A 14,164-nucleotide genomic window follows, 5' to 3' on the forward strand; every position below is an offset into this window, starting at 1 on the left:
TCTTCCTATTCTCTAGTCCCTCTATTCTGACTTTTTAGGTCCTACTCCAACCTTCTGACTCCCTCCCTCGCCTGCCGTGGGTCCCAGCATGAGACCGTTTTAGATGAAGGTCATTCTCCAAAATAATAAAGAGCCTTCTTCTCCTTGATTTTTGGACCAGAAAGCCAACAGGGATGACTGATTAAGCATGCTGGACTGATCATTGTTACCCCTCTCCCAATGCCATATATTAATATCAGAAGGTCAGACCCACACCTGAGGTTAGGAATAAAGGTGTTGCCTGGGAGGAAGGGGGCAGAGAAAAGAGGGGCAAGGAATCATGGAGAGGAGCAGAGAAGAAGCTGCTTGGAAAGGGCTTAGCATTAAAGCCATGTGAGGAACTGCATATGGCAGATAGGGCCGTGAAATAAAGCTGGCTGACTCCTGGAGCTTTGAATGCCTATGAATTTCTATGCTGCTATCCTGCACCTTCAGACCTGCCAGTGAAAGGGGTAAAGGTGCCATGCCAAGAAAGGTTTCACTCCACATTAGGACCTTATATTTTGTATTTTATAATTAAAGCAACAAACCATCTGTAGGTCAAGGGATCTGTTCATGCACCATTTTAAAGGCCATTTTTGGGGGGACCAAGGATGACCTAAAGTAAGTCTCTGCAATGCAGCAATGGCGGGGAACAGTGAACTGGGACAGAACTGGCTTCCGTTCCTTCCTGGATGCTCATGCTGCATTCATGTTCATGCTAGCCTCAAGCTGATTGCAGCATTGAGGTCAATGAGTCTGCTGTGCTCACCCATAGGAAAGGAAGTCCCTAGGAGGAATTCACTTTCTCTCTCTCTCCTCTGCTTCTTACTCCTTCTCTCTCTCCCTTTCCTTCTCCTTCTCCCTCCCTTTCTCTCCTTCTCATCTTGGGAATTAAACCCAGAGCCAGCCCAATGTTCTGCTGCTAGACTCCAAGTCCCACCTCTCACCCCGTATGGCTCCATTTCTTTCTTGAGAACAAACAATCTGAACTTGGTGCCAGAATGATTGATAGTACAGTGGGAATAGCACTTGCCTTGAATGCGGCTGGCCCGGGGCCCATCCCCAGCATCGCATAGGGTCCCCCAAGAACTGATCATTGCCAGGAGTGATTCCTGAGCACAGAGCCAGGAGTAAACCCTGAGCACCGCCAGGTATGACACGAAAGTCAAAATCAAAAACACGAATCAGACAAGATGAAACACCCCTGGGCAATGGTCTTTATTTTGTGCCCAGACGGCCATTCTTGGGGGTGAGGACAGGGATCCGTCCAGCTCAGAGACATGACACTGAGGAGAGAGAGGCTCCTTGTAGCCAAGGTCTCTCCTTTATATGCAGCCCCTCCACCCCCCAAAAAAAATAACCCTAGGAAATCACCAACAGGGCTGGGGAGAAAGAAGAAAGGCCTTGGCATGGGGGTCTTGAAAGCAGAGGGAGGAACGGACATGTCTACACATACGTGGAGCTGAAGTCAGCCCAGTTGTTGGGGGTGGTGGAGGGCTCGGCAGAAGCAGTGGCCAGCTGAGAGGGGGCTTCCCGCAGGGCCAGTTTGGGGGCCAGGGCACAGGACATGTCCGTCGTGGTGGGCTTGGCTTGGGTGGGGACCTCGTTTTCCGGAATCTTCTCAGCATAGTTTGCAGGGAACCAGCCTGTCTTCCCTTTCAGCTCTCCACCAAGCCATCCGGGCTCCCCAGTTTGGCTCTCGTCCACCTGGTAGGTAAAATGATAAAATTGGGGGGGGGGTAAGAGAAATCAAATCAACCTGAATAAACCACCAACCCCTCTGGTACCCCAACCCCACATCTAAGCGACTGACTGATGCCAGTTCTGACCCTCTGCTTCTGGCTGAGGCAGACTCTTTGCCTAATAATAGCAATGAAACACCTGTTGCTTCCAGTTCTTAGACCTCTTCCCATTGGGTTTATGGGGAGATGGTCCAATGGTCTCTAGAAGGTACTTTGTAAGTGGGAAGTCCAATGGGGACTCCCAACCCCAAACTGGAAGTTGATGTCCTAGGATGCCCTCTCCCAGCCCTTCCCAGCAAACAAGCAAAGAAACAAATACGAAGACTAGGCACTATTAATTGAAAAAGTCATCTCATGGATCTCGTCACAGTTTTAATCAAATGATCTGTCACAGTTTTAATCAAATTATCTCATCACATTTTATCTTTGAGAGCAAGTATGACTTGACCTGGCCCTCTTATAGAAAGCCAAGAAGCAGAAGGTATGACCGACATACATTTAGGGCTTAAGTTCGCAAAGGGACCTGGAAGATGATGAGAACAAAGCACATGTATGGAGTTTTTCTCTGGGAAATCCAGGTGGTTGTTGTATTGAACCACGTAGAAGCCCCAGAGAGTCTAGGAAAGAGTTCGATTGGCTGAGCACATGCTTTGCATGCAGGGGCTGCAGACTGAGTCCCCAGCACCAGATGGCTTCTCAGAACAGAGTTAGGAATAGTCCTTGAGTACCACCTACCAGGTCTGGTCTAAAAGCAACAAGAAAATAGGCTCTGTAGAGATCGTACAGCACTTGTCTTACCTCTTGCTCTACACTCAGGTGGGCTCAAGGAACACTATGGGATGCTGGGGATCAAACTTGGTTAACAGAGTGCACTCCCCATCCCACTGTACTGTTACTCTGGCCCCCTAAGACTGCTGTCTTGCATGTGGCTAACCTGGGTTCGATCTCTGATACCCCATGTGGTCCTCTGGGCCAGGAGTGAATTCTAAGCATAGAGCTAGGATTAAGTCCTGAGCACAGCCAGAACCAAAAGTAACGAGAGAGAGAGAGAGAGAGAGAGAGAGAGAGAGACAGACAGAGAGAGAGAGACAGAGAGAGACAGACAGAGAAAGAGAGAGACAGAGAGAGAGACAGAGAGAGACAGAGAGAGAGACAGAGAGACAGAGAGAGAGAGAGAGAAGAGAGAGCTCAAATGGCTAGTTACATGCTTTGTATACAGGCCTGGGTTCAATCCTGTGCAGTCCCCTGAGCACTGTTAGGAGTGATTCCTGAGCATCTCTAGGTATTGCCAAAACACCACAATAAATTCAGAGCTAAAAAGTGCTCAGAGAACATGGAATTCTTCTGTTTACAACGTCATTGTCTGTTTACTGTGCTGTGGGCTTCTAATATTGGCATTTCCATCCTGACACTTCATCGTCCAGCTCATGGGATGACCCTTCTTTTAGCTCTACATGGTACCACTCATGTTTTAACTGTGTGGTGCCCAAGACAGAGCTCAGAACTCCATGCACACAGGGCATGCTCTTTCTGTCCTCAGATTTTCTATTTTATGAGTGGCAAGAACACAGTTTTGTTTCTTTTTTCTTTTTTTTTTGGTCACACCCGGCAGCATTCAGGGGCCACTCCTGGCTCTATGATCAGAAGTCGCTCCTGGCAGACTTGGGGTACCATATGGGATGCCAGGACTTGAACCACAGTCCTGCATGCAAGGCAAATGCCTTACCTCCATGCTATCTCTCTGGCCCCTATTTTTTATCTTTTAAAGTTAATTTAAATACTGTGGCTTACAAAGTTGTTCATAATACAGCCTTGAGTTTTTTTGTTTGTTTTGGTTTGGGTTATTTTTTTCCCACAATTTTTTTTGGGGGGGCCACACACGATTGATGCTCAGGGTTTACTCCTGGCTAAGTGCTCAGAAATCGCCCCTGGCTTGGGGGAACCACATGGGACGCTGGGGGATCGAACCATAGTCCTTCCTTGGCTAGCACTTGCAAGGCAGACACCTTACCTCTAGCGCCACCTCACCGGCCCCGTAAGAACACAATTTTGAAGTAGAATTACACCCACTGTTAGAAAATTATCTTCATGACAAAAAGTCAAGGGAAGGTTTACATTGACCTTATTTGACCTTTACTTCTCCATATTCTGCCTGGCATGAACCATGAAATGCTTCCTGGGATATTAGCGTAGCGTCAGAGAAATCACAGAGGTGAGCAGGGAGGACCTTTATGACCATTCCAGAAAAATCAACTCAAAAAATATTGACTTTGGGGCCGGGCGGTGGCGCTGGAGGTAAGGTGCCTGCCTTGCCTGCGCTAGCCTAGGACGGACCGAGGTTCGATCCCCCCGGCATCCCATATGGTCCCCCAAGAAGCCAGGAGCAACTTCTGAGCGCATAGCCAGGAGTAACCCCTGAGCGTCACAGGGTGTGGCCCAAAAACCAAAAAAAAAAAATATTGACTTTGTGATCCTTGCACCTAGTCAGTCACTTCCATAGTAAATCAAAAATGACTAAATCAGACAATGATCTATATTAAGAGTTCAGTAATAAAGTAATAAGGTCACTGAGTGCTGGCAGGCTTTTACTTACAACAAGCAAGGATTAGGAGAGGAAATACTAAAACAAAGGTTTGCTGTAAAATTCTTATGTTATTTACTAACAGTCTAGTAAATACCATCAATTATCTGATGTTTCATTCCAGGAAATCCTGACTGTTGTGGGGGAACAATTTTTTTTTTTTGGTTTTTGGGTCACACCCGGTGGTGCTCAGGGGTTACTCCTGGATGTCTGCTCAGAAATAGCTCCTGGCAGGCACAGAGGACCATATGGGACACCGGGATTCGAACCAACCACCTTTGGTCCTGGATCGGCTGCTTGCAAGGCAACGCCGCTGTGCTATCTCTCCAGGCCCGGGGGAACAATTTTTAATTTTGTTATTGTTTTGCTATGTTTTGGAGCTTAATCCTGGTTCTGTGTTCAGGGGTCCTTCCTCATTTTGTACTCGGGGATCATATACAGAGTCAAGAATCAAATGTGGTCAGCCATGTGTAAGGCAAGTATCCTATACATGGCAATATCTCTCTGGCCCAAGGGAAAGTGATCATTTTTTTTTGGGAGGGGGGTCACACCTAGCAGCACTCAGGGTTTACTCCTGGCTCTACACTCAGACCATATGGTATGCCAGGATTTAAACCACTGTCCTTCTGCTCGGAAGGCAGATGCCTTACCTCCAGGCTATCTCTCCAGCCCAAAAGTGATCATTTTTGATATTTAATTAGAACACTGATTGTTTTGTTGCTGTTGTTTCTTTTTGGGCCACACCTGGCGGTGCTAAGGGTTACACTGCGCTCAGAAATCGCTCCTGGCTTGGGTGACCATATGGGACACCAGGGATTGAACCTGTGTTTGTCCTGGGTCAGCTGCATGCAAGGCAAATGCCCTACCACTGTGCTACCCCTCCGGCCCTAGAACTTTGATTTTTAAAATCTTTTCCTTTATTAAATCACTATGAGATCAAATTTAAAAGGTTGTTGATGGTTGAGGTTTTTGGGTCACACCCGGCAGTGCTCAGGGGTTACTCCTGGCTCCATGCTCAGAAACCGCCCTTGGCAGGCACAGGGGACCATATGGGATGCCAGGATTCGAACCACCATCCTTCTGCATGAAAGGCAAATGCCTTATTTCCATGCTATCTCTCCGACCCCGATGGTTGAGTTTTAATCATACAATGTTCTAACCCCTATTCCCCTCATCAGGGCACCACCAATATCCCCAGATTCCCTCTCACCCCTAATTTTCTTCTCTCTTTCTCCCACTCCCTTTTCCCCCTTTTAGGTACTGTCATACTCAGCAATGCTCAGGGGTTACTTCTGACTCTATACTCAGGAAATGCTCCTGGTGGCGCTCAGGTAACCATATGGGATGCCAAGGATAAAACCTGGATTGGATGTGCCAGGCCAGTGCACTCCCAGCTTTGAAAATATCTTGTAGCCTTTCTCCAGATTCTGAGTTGCCCAAGTCCCAGTGAGCCCAGCAATGGTTATTCCTTTCATTGTTGTATTTTACTTTTTAAATTTTTTTTGCAAGGATAGGGTATCACACATTTGGTGTTGCTCTGGGGTTATTCCTGGTCTGTCTCAGGAGTGACTCCCAGTAGAAGTGCTTGCCTGGTTCAGGATACAAACTGGGGTCAGCTGCAGACAAGGCAAATGCACATTCACCCCTTTACTACTATGTCTTCATGCCCAGGCCTGGTTAATTTCACAGTTATTGCACTGGAGCTGCCCAGTATCCTCTATCCACTCCCACAAACTGGGATGCCCAGATCAGAAGACAGAACATAAATCTTCAAAGTTCTATGTAAGGGACTAGAGTGAGATAGTATTGTGGGGGAGGCACAGGCCGTGCACACAGCTACTCCAGGTTCAATCCCTGACATCCCACATAGTTCTCTAAACCCACAAAACCAAATGGGATGCCGTGTACAAGGCAAGATCCCTACCCACTTTACTATCTCTCTTTCAAACTTTTAAAAATGCTCAGCAAAGAGCTGAAAATAGTATTTTCAAATGTGGCTTTGCTGGCCACAAAAGAAACTCAGTATCTTTTCACAGAGTTTGGAAACCATTTGCTTTACTTCATCTGTGAATGTTTATTTCCTTGGCCAATTTTTCTGTGATATCAGTTGGTCTCGTTCAGATTTGTTGCTGGGATTGTTTTTCGGTCCTCCTTTTTCTTTTAGGCACACTGTCAAAACAGCCCATATGGCTCCCAGTTTTAAGAGAAAGGTATTTTGGAACCCGAAAGTGATTTAATAGTCTGCTTGAAAACCTTTTCAAGATGCGTACTCTTCAAGTCTGTGTCCCCCTCAGCATACATTTTCTTCAGCGCCCCCCTCCACAGCTTTCTAAGTTTTGTTCCATAAAAATTATCTTGCTTCACTGAAAACACACAAAACAACAACTATTTTTCTTAAACTTACTTTAAAATAAATTGGGGGCTAGGGAAATAGCTGAAAGAGGATGCATGTGTGGCATGTTGGAGCCCCTTTCTGGAACTATAGCACCATATGAAGTGGTTGCACAAGCACCAATATAGACTCTTTCCCTCCCCCTGCATAGAGAAATTTTTTTGTTTTGGGGCCACAATCAGCGATGCTCAAGGGTTACTCCTGGCTCTGCGCTCAGAAATCACTCCTGGTAGGCTCGGGGGACCATATGGGATGCCAGGGATAGAAACCTGATTGGCTGTGCTATTGCTCTGGCCCAAGAAAAACATTTTGGTTTAGGATTTTATTTTCTTCTTTCTTTCTTTTCATCTTTTCTCCCTCCCTCCCTTCCTCCTTCCTTCCCTTTCTTTCTTCTCTTTCTTCTCTTTCTTCTCTTTCTTCTCTTTCTTTCTTTCTTTCTTTCTTTCTTTCTTTCTTTCTTTCTTTCTTTCTTTCTTTCTTTCTTTCTTTCTTTCTTTCTTTCTTTCTTTCTTTCTTTTTCTTTCTCTCTCTTTCCTTCCTTCCTTCCTTCCTTCCTTCCTTCCTTCCTTCCTTCCTTCCTTCCTTCCTTCCTTCCTTCCTTCCTTCCTTCCTTCCTTCCCTCCCTCCCTCCCTCCCTCCCTCCCCTCCCTCCCCCCCCTCACTTTTTGGCCATAGCCTACAACTAGCTCTGCCCTCAAAAACTGCTCCTGGCAGGCTCGGGGGACCATATGGGATGCCGAGGATCAAAGTCAGTCCTGGGTGGTTAGCCACGTGCAAAGCAAATGCCCTACCGCTGTGATATTGCTCCTAGGATTTTTTTTTCTTGACCCTGATTTCGGCCTGCAGTGACACCTGGGAGACACTGGTACAGAACTTTCACCCCTTTGTCTGGCTTGGTCAGTTCCATACAAGCACAGCCCGAGACACCCACTCCAGACACATCCTGGTGGTGTGACACCACACAGAAGTGGACACACAAACACACAAGCACAGCGAAGTGAAGAAACCAATGTGGAACAGACAGGTCGAAGGAGAGCACTTACCCATTCCCCTTTAACCTCCACCAGGAAAGCAAAGGTTTGAAAGCAAGGCAGAGAAAGGTTTAATGCGACATGGTACAGTCACGGCGCTACATCTATTTCTGTGGCGGCTGTTGGACTAGCCATTGGGAATGGGAAGGAATTAAGGAGACTCCTTCAATACAAGGAGACACTGGTCCCCAAAAGAGCCAGCACCAGCAGAGCTAGCACCCTAACAGTTCCTTATCTGGAGGCACAACAACATGTCTTTTTCTTGGGAAAAGAGCAGTTTCTGCCCCTTTATGTTGCAATAGAAGCCATTTCAGAACACTCAGTTTTGGGTTATTTTTTTTTTTTCTTTGTGGGGGGAAGGTTGAGGGCTACACCCAGTGGCACTCAGGGGTTACTCTGGCTCTGTTCTCAGAAATCATTCCTGGCAGGCTGGAGGAACATATGGGATGCTGGCACTCCAGCCCCTACACTCAGTATATTTTTGTTGTTGTTAGTTGAAGAACACACTTTGCAGTAAGCTTGGTTAGATGCCTCTTAGCTACTTTCCCTGCCCTTCCCTGGCATTTACAGGACTGAAGTAAGTTTGCAATAAAAGACCCAAAATATGGGCCCGGAAGCTGGCTCAAAGGGTGGGGGTGACAGCCTGGGGTATGGGGAGCCCTGGGTTTGATCCCTAGCACTGCATGGACTGCCCAGTGCCACTGGGGTAGCCCTATGGAACATTTAACCAAAACCAAATAAAGATAAAATAAATTTTAAAAGGCAAGATGCATATTTAAAGTGAAATTGGTGCATGGAGCAGTTCGAGGACTGCAGAAGAGAAAAGAGGCGAACTAAGTAATAGGACAGCGGGGAAGGCAATTGCTTTGCACAGAGCCAACCTGGGTTTTATTCTTAACACCCCATAAGGTCCCCCAAGCACTACCAGGAGTGATTCCTAAGTGCAGAGCCAGAGTCACCCCTGAGCATCATCAAGTATAACCCAAAACCTAAAAAATAAAAATTTAACAGTAATACAAAAATTGCTAACTTTGAGAATTATTTTGGAGAGATGGGGAGGTGGCAGAGGGCTAGTGCACCAGGGACTAAACCCAGAGGGTCCCACACAGGCAAAGCAAGAGCTCTACCACTGGGCTACCTTCCAGGTCCTTAAGGCTCCTGCTTTTGACCTAGGAACTAACTCAAGAAATGACCAGGCTCTACAAAAATAACTTCATTCAAACACAGGGCTGTCCTCATTCCTAAACCTGTTAATATAGACTCAATCATGCTCATGAGATCCCACACTTAATGGTGATTCAAGGAAACATTAAAAATAAAATCTGGGGCTGGAGCAATAGCACAGAGATAGGGCATTTGCCTTGCATGCGGCTAACTCAGGACGAACCCCGGTTAGATCCCCGGCATCCCATATAAGCAATTTCTGAACGCAGAGCCAGAAGTAATGCCTGAGCACCTCCAGATGTGACCCAAAAAACAAAAAACAAAACCAAAAAAAGAACTTCTTTTCCATCACTTTCTTTGAAGAACTGATAATGCTTCACATAGTTGCCAAGCTCCCACCATTGGTGGAAAGAATGAGAGAAAGAGAGAGAGGGGAAGAGCCCAAATGTGGGTCACTGGAGCAGATGGTGTTGCCAACAGTCAAGAGTAAAGAGGCAGCCACACCCCCGGAACCTCTCTCTTACCATGACGATGTCTCCAGGCTGGATGGTGATTTCATCGTGACTCCGAGATTCAAAGGGGTACAGAGCCCGATAATACACCACTTTGACGTTCTCTTGGGAAGAAATGGTCAATGGACCTTTTTCTGTTCACAAACACAAACACAAAAAATAAAACAAACCTCAGGTGAATAAGAGAACATCTCTGGTCTGTGACCCACCCAAAGATAAGAGAGAGAGAAAAGAGAGAGAATACCTGCCTGTAGTCTACCCAAAGCTGAGGGAGGGGGAAAGAGAGAGAGATAGAGAGATAGAGAGAGAGACAAAGAGAGACAGTGAGAGACAGAGAACACATCTCTGGTCTACAGCCTACCCAAAGCTCTGAGAGAGGTAGAGAGAGAGTGAGCACATCTTGACTCTGTGGTCCACCCAAAGCTGTGCATGGGTCCCAGCCATCAGATCATCCTGAGATGCGCTTAGATCCCCTCTCTGTCACTACTTAAAGTGGCACCTTAAGACCCAGGAACCCAGCAGTACCAGACTTTTCAAAGGCAAGTGGCCCGGGTTAGGGGAGGAGGCAGGCTTGGAGGAGACATGGAGTTGCTCCAGGCTGCCCAAGAACCATTAGGAAACCCCCAAAACAACTTTTAAAAGTAATGAACAAGCTGGATACCAGGAGCAGGAAAGGTCTGGGCTGCTGCTATGAAGAAAGCTTGGCATGGAGACTGCATGTGGCTGGCAGGGCAGTTGTTGGGCAAGGGGCAGCGTGGATGGGGCGAGGGGGTCAGGAGAAGGACTCCAGAACTGACGCTCCGAAAGAAGATCCAGGTGTCCGGTTCCCCAGGAAAGAGCCATGACCCTTTCCCCCCTACGGAAGGTCCCCAGTCAAGTCCCTGAGTTTCTGATGATCGGCTTGCTGACCAGGTTGACAGCTCCTACCTGCAGTTGACCAGGGAGTCTGCACAGACGGTTTGGCTGGCTCAGGGTGTGGGTGGAAAAGGCGGCCTAGCTTGTCTTGTGCTTCTGCTTTGACCTTTTCCTCGCTGTCCTTCTTTCGGAGACTGTCTTCCCGCTTGAGGTTCTCCTGGTCCTGTGCTTTCCGGGTCCGCTGGAGAGCCTCGTCTGGTGGGAGCTGCTCCGGCCACTGCTGGTCCCGCTCCACGACTCGTCTATCAATAGAATCCCAGTTTACTAGAAGAAGCAAGCTTGTTACCCCCAAAAACCCACAGAGTGATACCAGAATAATAACATAGCAGGGAGGGCACTTGCCTTGCAAAAGCCTGACCCGTGTTCAATCCCCAGCATCCCATATATGGTCCCCTGAGCACCGTCAGGAGTGATCCCTGAGTACAGAGGCAGGAGTAAGCCCAGAGCACTATCAGGAATGATTCCTGAGCAACAGAGCCAAGAGTAAACCCAGAGCAATAACTCAGAGGAATAACCTTTGTGCACTATCAGATATTGTTCAAAAGCCCAAACAAAAACAAAACAAAAAACTATTACGCTGAGTGAAATAAGTCAGAGGAAGAGAGACAAACACAGAATAGTTATTTATCTATGAGTTTTAAGAAAAATAAAAGACATTGTTATAACAATGCCCAAAAACAATAGAGACGAGTGCTAGAAGGACCAGCTCACGATATGAAGCTCACCACAGAGTGATGAGTGCAGTTAGAAATAACTACACTAACAACTATCATGACAATGTTAATAAGTGAGAGAAGTAGAATGCCTGTCTCGAAAACAGGCAGGAGGTGGGGGAGGAGGAAGATGGGGGGCATTGGTGATGGGAATGTTGTACTGGTGAAGGGGGGGGGTATTATTTTATGCCTGAAACCCAACAAAAAACAAGTTTGTAATCATGGTGCTTAAATAAAGATATTATTCAAAAGACAAACAATAACAACCACCACAACAAGAAGTCAATGAAAACAACAGGAGAAAGTGTCATTTAGGGGTAATGAAATAAATCCAGGCCCCTCAGCCTAGGATAGAGTGAGAGGCAAAGCCAGGGCCCAGAAAGGCATGGCCAGTTTGTTATGGACTATAGGAAGTGATTCAAAGTTTAACCAAAATAACTCTTCTTACAGGGCCAGAAATATAGCATAGTGGGTAGAGTGCTTGCCTACCCAAGTTCCATCCCAACATCCCATATAGTCCCCAAGCCTCCCCAGGAGTGATTCCTAAGTGTAGAGCCAGGAGAAAGTCCTGAACATCTACAGGTGTGCTCCAAAAACAACAGCAATAAAAGAAGCCTTAGACAGAGGCTGAAGAGATAATACAGTGGGTCGGGAGCTTGCCTTGAATGCATCTAGCCTAGGTTTGATCCCCAACAACACATATGGTTCCCCAAGCCCTGCCAGCAGTGATCCCTGAATGCAGAGCCAAAAGTAAGCTCTGAGCACTGCCTGATGTGACCCAAAAACAAAACAAAGAAATCATAAACATTTGTGGATGGTTAGGGATAACAACAAAAACAAAATCATATGTTTAACTATTTCTACTAATCACAGGCATCATTCAGAGGTCATATAGAGAATACAGTGGGGTAAAGCACTTGCCTTGTACACAGCAGCACCCCAAAAAGGTTCCCTGAGCCCCACCAGAAATGACCTCTGAGCACAGCAAGGTATGGCCCAACAATAACTAAGGGGAAACAGAAGAAGAGATGCCATTCATGGTGTATAACCATGGAATTCCTGAGTAAGCACTAGGCATTATCTGAGTAAGTGCTGGGTATTATTTGTCTCTGTGGCAGATGTAGAAATGAATGTGACCTTCTGTAGTGAGTTACTGGGAACCTGGAAAAGCTCAATGACTAAAAACACCCACTTTGCAGATGTGAGGTTATGAGTTCAAGCTCCAGGGCCACCACATGTGCCAAGCAGGATCCTGGCAGTTCTGCCATCTGTGATCCCTCAGACCACGAGTGATTTCCAGATACACAACAACAAGGGGTGAGACATTCCCCTCAAAAACATCCCAACTATGGGGCCGGGAAGGTGGCGCTAGAGGTAAGGTGTCTGCCTTACAAGCGCTAGCCAAGGAACGGACCATGGTTCGATCCCCCGGCGTCCCATATGGTCCCCCCCAAGCCAGGGGCGATTTCTGAGCACATAGCCAGGAGTAACCCCTGAGCGTCAAATGGGTGTGGCCAAAACAAACAAACAAAAAAAAAAAACATCCCAACTATAACCTCTGGCAAGCACAGACCCACCTAAAGCACGGAGTTGCCATGCATGACCCATGAAAGCAGTGATTTTTTTGGGGTTTTGTTTTTGTTTTGTTTTGAGGTCACATACAATGATGCTCAAGGGTTACTCAGTATTCACTCCTGGCAGTGCTAGGGGGATCATATGGGACACCAGGGATTGAGCCCATGTTGGCCATCTGAAAGGCAAATGATCTCCCTGCTGTGCTATTACTCCGATCCAACTTCTTCATCATTTTTGCATCTAATGTCACCCAATTTTCTGTTTCTTTATCCAGAGCTCCTCAAGGGCTAGAACTTGGGCTCAACATGCTAAATACATAATGGTTCTTCAAGTTCTCTTAGGTCCTCCACTGTCAATATTGTTTGTTTTGGGGCCACACCCAATGGCGCTCAGGGGTCACTCCTGGCTCTGTGCTCAGAAATCACTCTTGATAGGCTTAGGGACCAGGTGGGATCCTAGGGATCAAACCCAGTCAGCCGTGTGCAAGGCACATGCCCTACCTGCTGTGCTATCCCTCTGCACCAATCATCAATATTTTAACTGTGGTCAGGGGGTGCATATCTGGCTGTACTCCAGGGCCCTCCTATAAATTATGGGGGAACCATATGTGGTTCAGGGCATCAAACCTGGGTCAGCTGTGTGCAAGCAGAGAGCCAATTCTTACTCTTCACACAAAATCTTTGTTCTACTGGGCCCACTGGTACCTGAGGCCTAAAATTTGACAAAACTTAAATAGCAACCCTCTAGTCACCAACTCAGACACACCTACTATTTAAAACTATACTTTTCTCTTGGGACCCAAGCAATGGCACAGTGGAGAGGGCACTTGCATTGTGTCAGCCTTGCACATCGCTGGCTGAACCAGGTTTGATCCCTGGTATCTCATAGGATTCTCTGAGCTCCGCTGGAGTGATCCCTAAGTGCAGAGCCAGAAGTAAGCTCTGAGTATGCCAGATGTGGGCCCAAAACCAAGAACCACCACAATTAAAATAAATAAACAAATAAAAAAAAACCACTAGGCTTCCACTGCTTCGGACAGGAAGCCTGCTGTGAGAAGAGAATCACCACAGCACACATATTCTGAACAAAACCAGCCCAAGGGCACTGTGCCCTGAGTCTCAGTGGCCAATGTGAGCCCTCAAGTTCCATTTGCAGTTTGGGAGAGAGGAGAGAGGCTGGGCATCAGTGTGGGGGGCTGTGGGGAGGCCTGTGGTGTAGGTACAGAAGAGGGGTCGAGGGGGGGGCTTTATGATTCCAGAGCAAGCACGCTGCGGCCCAGTGCATTCAGAGGCTGTGACCTGGAAAGGGATTTGGCATATTTGCATGCAAATGAGCACCCCAAGTGCCCCCATTTCTTTGGGTGATTCTATTTGTCGACACCGGAGTTGGCTGGGAAGGAATTCAAAAGCTCAGGAGGCTCTTCCGCAAGCAAAGATCTGTGGGTACATGTGGTGTGCCTGAGTGTTCAGGGGAACACAGAGCTGGGAGGATCCGGGCTGATTCCTACAGGTAGGCAGT

At 47.1% G+C, this 14,164-nt stretch overlaps 1 protein-coding gene across 1 annotated transcript in view; it reads right to left on the minus strand.

The window, feature by feature from the left end:
• The window catches only part of ITSN1 (intersectin 1), a 229,022-nt gene that overhangs the window by 79,745 nt on the left and 135,113 nt on the right, over nt 1-14,164 (minus strand). Inside the window, 3 exon segments of the mRNA XM_049785739.1 lie at nt 1,478-1,728; nt 9,456-9,577; nt 10,371-10,600. Coding sequence (XP_049641696.1) covers nt 1,478-1,728; nt 9,456-9,577; nt 10,371-10,600 — 603 coding nt within the window.

Source organism: Suncus etruscus, chromosome 13 (assembly GCF_024139225.1).
Source record: "Suncus etruscus isolate mSunEtr1 chromosome 13, mSunEtr1.pri.cur, whole genome shotgun sequence".
Lineage (NCBI taxonomy): Eukaryota > Metazoa > Chordata > Mammalia > Eulipotyphla > Soricidae > Suncus > Suncus etruscus.